Genomic DNA, 8,006 nt, shown 5'->3' on the forward strand with positions numbered 1-8,006 from the left:
TTACGAAACATGTTAAATTGTTATAAGGAATGCTGATTTGGGATTTTGTATTTTCTATTGTCTTTGTATGTAATTCTCTCTATTTTAATATATATATATATATATATATATATATTATACACGCACATTTTAATTGAGTTAGAAAAAATACTATAAATTTTTTAGGCCTTGAATCATATTCTGACCTTAAGGAGTCATTGTGATCCAATTTATCTAAACTTTATGTCACAACAAAACAAAGAAAGAAAAGATACTATAAAATATATTCAATATACAAAAGGCTGTCTGGGCTCATAAATTGTAAATGAAACAATTTAACTACACAGTGAATCTTAATATGTGATGGAGTATTTAAATATATTCACATAGAATACCGTCGGACATCATTTTTTGAAAATCATGTAATAGAAAAAATTACCCATTAATTAAAATTTGATTATCATATTTTTGCTTAACAGTGATATTTTACCTGTCTACTTCTCTTATCAAGAATTTATAATTTAGTATCTTGATAAATTATTTATTTAAATACGAAAAAGGACAAAACAAAAAAGTTCCTCTTCTGCATCTATTTTTGGGGGGCAATCGTTTCATTCTGAATCTTGCTTCGGTATAACTACATCCATCATGCATTATACAATGTCATGTAATATAATGGGATCATGGGTACCTAATGTTACCCACTTAATTAAAATAGTAATTTGACTAATTTAATCTATTAGGGCTGTTTATGATTGATAAATTGATAATAAGACACGTTTTTGTTCATATACTATATGAAATTTAGAGTTAGCATATTACTTATGAATAATATATTATTGTTAGTTGTATATTTTATATAATTAACAGTATAAATAGTTTAAATATAAAAATGAAGACTCTATATAATAATAAGACCAATAGTAGTTAAATTAATTACTTTCTCATTTCCATATTAGAAGGAGAAAGCACGGAAAGGTGAAAACTCAAGATTTGGGAATAGCAAAATTAGAAATTAGCTATCCTATCCTTCTGATTTTACAATTTTATATTCTCCACCACACACCTTCCTTTGTCCTTCATCATTCTCGATCCCTATCTCTTCCTTCTCTCTTTCTCTCTCCTCCCATTCTATATTAGACCCTCCTCTCCAACCAGCTCAGCATTCACACATTCTTTCTCACTCCCCTAGACTGTGCCTTTTCCCCGCTTCAAAGCTCAACTCCCTTGTTGGCGCTCGGCCATGGTGGCGGCGATTCTCCCCGATCTCGGAACCGAGATTCTGATTCCGGTATGTGCTGTTATCGGAATTGGGTTCGCTTTGTTTCAATGGATTCTCGTTTCAAGAGTCAAGCTCTCTGCTTCTAGCGACAGTTCTCCGAATAGCAAGAATGGGTACAATGATTATCTCATCGAAGAAGAGGAAGGGATCAACGACCACAGTGTCGTCATAAAATGTGCTGAAATTCAGGGCGCTATATCAGAAGGTTTCTTTCTCTCCTTTGATGCTCTGTTTGAGTTTTCTTGTCATTAATTTGATTCTTTTTTCCTTGAGATGTTTCATAATTGTTCTCATGAGTAGATCTCGGCGTGTGTATTTTTTACTTCCGAAGCAGTGAATTTCAATTTTCATTCCGGTGTCGTGCTTGATATGCCACGAAGAAAGCTCGCTTGAAATTTTGAGCTTTACTTGGTTTCTACGTCATTTCTGGTGCCTCGAAGTTCGGTAGCATTGAATTCAATAATCTTTTTTTTTTTGGGTATAAAGAAATCAATGCTCGTTGGCTCTTTGCTATAATTTCTCTCTTTTTTTTTTGGGTTTCTAATTCCATAAAAGCGCGAAATCTGAAACACTCTAGAGATATCTCGACGGCCTAGATGGCGTTCACAATGAACACTTCATGATGCCATCACTGTAGTATTTCAATTTTTTTTTTAATTGACGATGGAGGCAGGTCCGGGAAATGGAATCTGGACCCACGCTTCCAATTCTCATAATTCACAATTAGAATTTGTTCGATCTTTTTTTCCCCACCGTTTTTCCCCCTTCACTTTTTATTCGCTATTTTTCATACACAGGGAACGTCAGACTGCCGTAGATTTTTTTAGCCAATTCTCGCGATTTTTTCTTACATTATATGAGATGGCTCTATTATCTGCAATATCAGTTATGTGATTCTTCCAGTGCTTGTTGGGTAAATGAGTTTCGAGTCGTTTCTCAGGGGATACTGAACAGAAAAGAGAAAGACAAGAGGAAAAGAAAATTCGTGATGTTGAACAGTGATAGAGAGGGGAAAGGGAGAGGGAGGGAGATGAGGGAGAACTTGTATAAAAATTGAGATAACTGGTTTGAAATTTAATTCTTTAGAAGTTTCTTTTTCCCGTTTTTCATGTCAACTTTTATTTTTTTCTAAAAAAAAAGCTCGTAGTCTGGGAATATTATAATTTGAAACATGTAATTCGTCCTTTTCGTGAAAATTTGCTTATGAGTATGTGGAAGAGGAAATGGATTGCTTGTGCTTTTTAACGGAAGGTTAAAAGCTTGGTTCACTTCTATCTTGGTGCTCTGATATTGCAGGGGCAACGTCTTTTCTCTTCACCGAATATAAGTATGTGGGAATCTTCATGGTGGCTTTTGCAATCTTGATATTCCTTTTCCTTGGTTCTGTGGAGGGATTCAGTACAAGCCAACAACCTTGCACCTATGACAAAACTAAAATGTGTAAGCCGGCTCTTGCAACTGCGATTTTCAGCACTGCATCTTTCGTGCTTGGTGCAGTCACGTCAGTTATTTCTGGTTTCCTTGGGATGAAAATTGCTACTTATGCCAACGCACGAACCACACTGGAGGCAAGAAAGGGCGTTGGGAAGGCCTTCATCACTGCATTTAGATCTGGTGCAGTTATGGGATTTCTCCTAGCTGCAAATGGTCTTTTGGTTCTGTACATTGCTATCAACTTGTTCAAGCTTTACTATGGTGATGACTGGAGTGGTCTTTTCGAGGCCATCACTGGCTATGGTCTGGGTGGGTCTTCTATGGCTCTGTTTGGCAGAGTTGGTGGAGGCATTTATACTAAGGCCGCTGATGTTGGTGCCGACCTTGTTGGCAAGGTTGAAAGAAACATTCCTGAGGATGACCCAAGAAATCCAGCTGTAAGTACGAATATGCTGAAGTTAGTCTCTCCCCTTTTATTGCGCCCTCCCATCCTTACTATAAGGTTGTTCTAGAATTTCTTGATTCTTATCATAAAACACTGTATAAAATCTAGTGAAGCATTTGTAAAATATTTCCAAAAATGCTCACATATCTAATTGGTTCAATTTTGGCTTTAAGATTCAAAGGTACAAGTTAATAGATTTAGTTAAGGGTAATTTGAAAATGTTATAGTAATTTTTTACTAAATTAAGACTTAACTATTTTAACTATCTTTCTTAATTTTTATTACTTGGTTAAAAATATTCTATAAATAGAACTGGAGGGAAAGATATGCTAATGTTTCGCCTTACTGTCTACTCATCCCATATCTGAACAAACTTTTGTGTACTCAGGTGATAGCAGATAATGTTGGTGATAATGTTGGTGATATAGCTGGAATGGGATCTGACCTTTTTGGTTCATATGCCGAATCATCCTGTGCTGCTCTAGTTGTTGCCTCCATCTCCTCATTTGGGGTGAATCATGAGTTGACTGCAATGTTGTTTCCTCTCATTATCAGTTCCGTGGGAATCGTTGTTTGTTTGCTCACCACCTTATTTGCAACTGACTTCTTTGAGATAAAGACTGTTAAGGAAATTGAGCCAGCATTGAAAAAACAACTCATTATTTCCACTGTTTTGATGACTATTGGGATTGCAATTGCTAGTTGGATTGCACTTCCATCTTCCTTCACTATATTCAACTTCGGAGACCAGAAAGATGTGAAGAATTGGTTAGTCCTTTAGCAATCACTTTCTTAATGTAGGAATCATTGAAAGGGATGGGGTCGGCATTACTTGTGGGTATTGGGGGGGATTACAGTTTGTAGTTATATTCTTAATGACCGGATGAACTTCGTCACAGATTTTACATAACGTATTTCCCAAGTAACTTCATCTGACTGCTCTTTTGACTGATAATTGGTACTCCCATGCAACAATTTCTCTGATATTGTGATGTTATAATCAATTTGATTAGTCACTAAATACAGGACATATTGATCTGTACAAACTGGATTTAGTAAATTTGATTCCAATTAGATCTGGGAAAAAATCTGGTGTGGTAGGTCTGATCTAAAATCTGGCATACAAATGGGAAAGTAGCATTTAATTCTCCTATCTGAGGACTCATTTAAATGGTTTTGATTTGCAGGCAGCTATTTTTGTGTGTTGCTGTTGGTCTGTGGGCAGGGCTAATTATTGGATTTGTGACTGAGTACTATACCAGCAATGCTTACAGGTAGGCCCTTTTGGGCCATTTTGCTTTTTTTTTTTTTTAATCTGATTCTTTAGGTGTTGGTTTCATTAGCTCTTTTTATTGTTGCTGCAGCCCTGTGCAAGACGTTGCAGACTCCTGCAGGACTGGTGCTGCTACCAACGTTATATTTGGCCTTGCCTTGGGATACAAGTCTGTCATCATTCCAATTTTTGCCATAGCAGTTGGCATTTTTGTTAGTTTCAGCTTTGCTGCCATGTACGGTATTGCAGTTGCTGCACTTGGGATGTTGAGTACCATAGCTACTGGTTTGGCCATTGACGCGTATGGTCCAATCAGTGACAATGCTGGTGGTATTGCTGAGATGGCAGGCATGAGTCACAGAATTCGAGAGAGGACTGATGCTCTTGATGCCGCAGGAAACACAACTGCTGCTATTGGAAAGGTTTGGATTTTCATTCAGATTCCTTTTTGTTCGGTGGAAATATTAGTTTTTTTGGTTGACACTTGAGATCTCTTGTTCTTCTGCTGTGTAGGGGTTTGCAATTGGTTCTGCCGCCCTGGTGTCTCTTGCACTTTTCGGTGCTTTTGTGAGCAGAGCTGCTATTTCAACTGTTGATGTGCTGACTCCGAAGGTTTTTATTGGTTTAATTGTGGGCGCTATGCTTCCTTACTGGTTTTCTGCTATGACCATGAAGAGTGTTGGAAAGGCGGCTTTGAAGATGGTTGAGGAAGTACGCAGGCAATTCAACACCATGCCAGGTTTGTTAGAGGGAACCACCAAGCCTGACTATGCCACATGTGTGAAGATCTCCACTGATGCTTCCATTAAGGAGATGATCCCCCCTGGTGCTCTTGTCATGCTTACGCCTCTCATCGTTGGAATAATTTTTGGCGTTGAAACGCTATCTGGTGTTCTTGCTGGATCCCTTGTATCTGGCGTACAGGTAGGTTCACCATATTTTCTACCATCACAGTCATATATCGTCCATGGCAGGCAGCTTTTGAGTTCCATGTTTGTTTTAAACTCATTTTCATATTGAACTGTGTAAATAGATTGCTATCTCAGCTTCCAACACTGGTGGTGCGTGGGATAATGCCAAGAAATACATTGAGGTGAGGATTTGACTGGGCATTTTTGGCAACAAAATATGGCTTATTATTATATGGTCTCATGTTTTCAATTTCTTTTTTTTTGGGTGACTGTGTGATTTATTAGGCTGGTGCTACTGAACATGCAAGAACACTTGGTCCAAAAGGGTCAGATCCACACAAAGCAGCTGTTATTGGTGACACCATTGGTGACCCTCTCAAGGATACATCTGGACCCTCGCTTAACATTCTGATCAAGCTCATGGCTGTCGAGTCTCTTGTGTTTGCTCCTTTCTTCGCTACCCACGGTGGCCTGATCTTCAAGATATGAACTTTGATTGCGACGAGGGTAACCTGTAATTTCGATATATAAATGGCCAAAGAAGAAAAACAAACAGAAAACAAGTCCTTCTACCATGTCTGTGTTGTTGCTCTTTTTAACTCTCTTGTACTTCCCACTCTTTCTTTTTCCGCTATTTCCCCCACCCCTCCCAGCAAAACCCAAGTATATCTGTCCTCCTATCGTGTGAGTTGTTGAGATAGTTAACTAGGCTGAATTGTTATAGGAAATTTTCCTTGTAAAGGGGAGGTTGATGATGATGATGATTTTCAATCTCCAGTTCGAATAGTTCCACCTGCTTGTCATTTGAGATTTATCAGAACATTTTGTCAATATATTAGTTAATATTCCCTTGAGATAGTGTCCCCTTGTAAATTATCTTAATATTAATTTTCAAAGCCGTTGGCGAGGAAAAAAGAAAAAAGAAAGGAATGTTCAAAGCCAGGTTGAATGCTAGAATATATGGTTGTTGTTGTTGGGTTACATGGAAAAATCGCCTTTTTTCTTTTGGGCCTTGAATGGAAAATTCGCCTTGGAAGTTTACTAATTCGTATTTTGAGTTTTTGACAAGCGCAATATTTTCCTTGAAGTTTTAAAAATATGTAATGTTGCTCTATGGGAACGTAATATTGATAATTAATTGAACAATTTTGTTATGTAAGTTTGTCTAATTAATTCATATTAAGTTATTTTACAATAATTAACTAAAATATTAATTAAATTATCCTTTTTCAGCTTTTTAAAATCATTCATGTTCTCCAAATGCATTTGAAAATTTTTGGGAAGATATGCATTTCACTTTCAGGCTCGATTCAAATTATTCTATTCGGAAATTGGGCCTAGGATTCATTCAGGGAATTGCATATTTGAAATTATGGGATCCGACCCGACGTATCAGAAACGAAAGGCGATGGCATAAACACGATAGATATACAAGCCAATCTCACCATGTGTTTTTCCCATCCAGAATCAGATTCCGCAAGAAAATGCTGAGGCGACCAACTAAAATCGAAGTGAAGATCGAAGATAAAGAGGAACTCGAGGAAGCTCGCAGACGCAGCGCCGCCGCCATCACCCCCACCACCACCACTGGCGCAGCTACTCTTCTCCATCAGCTCGATCGCGCCAAGGATTCCTCTTCCAAAGCGCATCGCATTGGTATTTCCTCCTAAACGAACCCTAAATTTTCCCACCAGAGCACTTAACAGACGCCTACTTTCTCCTCCCTCATCATCCCCAATGGAGGTGGAAGTGAAGCTGCGGTTGGGAAATGCTGAAGCTCATCGTTTGGTCACGACTTTACTCGCTCCGTTTCACATTAAAACCCATCGCCAAGAGAATCTGTTCTTCGACGGCGCAGCCGGGGAGCTCTCGTCTCGCCGCGCCGTTCTCCGGCTCCGATTCTTCGACGACGACGCCCGCTGTGTCGTTTCGCTCAAAGCTAAAGCGGTCTTGGTCGACGGCGTGAGTCGGGTGGAGGAGGATGAAGAGGATCTAGACCCAAAGATCGGTCGCGATTGCGTGGCTGAACGGGGAGGTTGGATTCGGTGGTGGAGTCTAGAGTGCTGAGGAGGGTGAAGGAGGAGTTTGGAGTGGTGGGGGGGGTGAGAAGGGATATGTGGGCTTAGGAGGCTTTAGAAATGTGAGGAGCGTGTATGAGTGGAAGGGTCTGGAATTGGAAGTGGATGAGACTAGTTTTGGTTTTGGAACGTTGTATGAGATCGAGTGTGAGAGTGCTGATCCTGAAAGGGCTAAGCAGCTTCTTGAGGACTTTCTGAAGGAGAATGGTATTGCGTATTCTTACTCGGAGATGTCCAAGTTTGCAATTTTTCGATCGGGGAAACTGCCATAGTGGGTGAAATTTAATCTTTTTGAACTAATCATGATTATTCGTTGTTCTGGTTTGAACTTTAAAGCATCTTGTATTCTTAATTATCCGGCTAGTCCTCGTTCTTATTTTCAGTCACCAAGTGACTTCTATTGGTTTCCTCTGTCTATTATTGTTTGAGATCATCAGTTTTGTCTTTTATTTTTTGACTGTTTCTTAATTTTGGTTACAAAACTACGATATTCCTCTCAACACCGGAATTATTAAACACCAATTATGGTTTTGCAGAGTATACCACTAATGGCTATTGACGCATCTTCGGAAGTAGGAAAAGTATCCTGGGGTCCTGAGTATTG

The 8,006-nt window shown here is 38.8% G+C and overlaps 1 protein-coding gene and 1 pseudogene across 1 annotated transcript; both read left to right on the forward strand.

The window, feature by feature from the left end:
- Positions 1-1,129: 1,129 nt before the first annotated feature.
- Positions 1,130-6,180, forward strand: LOC114746116 (pyrophosphate-energized vacuolar membrane proton pump). Its single transcript, XM_028934306.1, has 8 exons — positions 1,130-1,466; positions 2,558-3,132; positions 3,529-3,908; positions 4,328-4,414; positions 4,505-4,835; positions 4,927-5,337; positions 5,447-5,506; positions 5,610-6,180. Exons 1-8 carry the CDS (start codon positions 1,223-1,225, stop codon positions 5,811-5,813), a joined length of 2,292 nt encoding a protein of 763 aa, XP_028790139.1. The 5' UTR covers positions 1,130-1,222; the 3' UTR covers positions 5,814-6,180.
- A 590-nt stretch (positions 6,181-6,770) lies between these two features.
- On the forward strand, positions 6,771-7,674 carry LOC114746117 (triphosphate tunnel metalloenzyme 3-like; annotated as a pseudogene).
- Positions 7,675-8,006: the final 332 nt, after the last annotated feature.

This window comes from Neltuma alba, unplaced genomic scaffold (assembly GCF_004799145.2).
Source record: "Neltuma alba isolate B1F8T4 unplaced genomic scaffold, ASM479914v2 tig00004899_pilon, whole genome shotgun sequence".
NCBI lineage: Eukaryota > Viridiplantae > Streptophyta > Magnoliopsida > Fabales > Fabaceae > Neltuma > Neltuma alba.

What these genes read in the sequence shown, in the direction of transcription:
- LOC114746116 (XM_028934306.1), top strand. Translation starts at nt 1,223, where the DNA reads ATGGTGGCGGCGATTCTCCCCGATCTCGGAACCGAGATTCTGATTCCG. An exon ending in CAACTGCTGCTATTGGAAAG is followed by an intron (nt 4,836 to 4,926) that starts GTTTGGATTTTC and finishes TCTGCTGTGTAG; the next exon opens with GGGTTTGCAATTGGTTCTGC. An exon ending in CCCTTGTATCTGGCGTACAG is followed by an intron (nt 5,338 to 5,446) that starts GTAGGTTCACCA and finishes CTGTGTAAATAG; the next exon opens with ATTGCTATCTCAGCTTCCAA.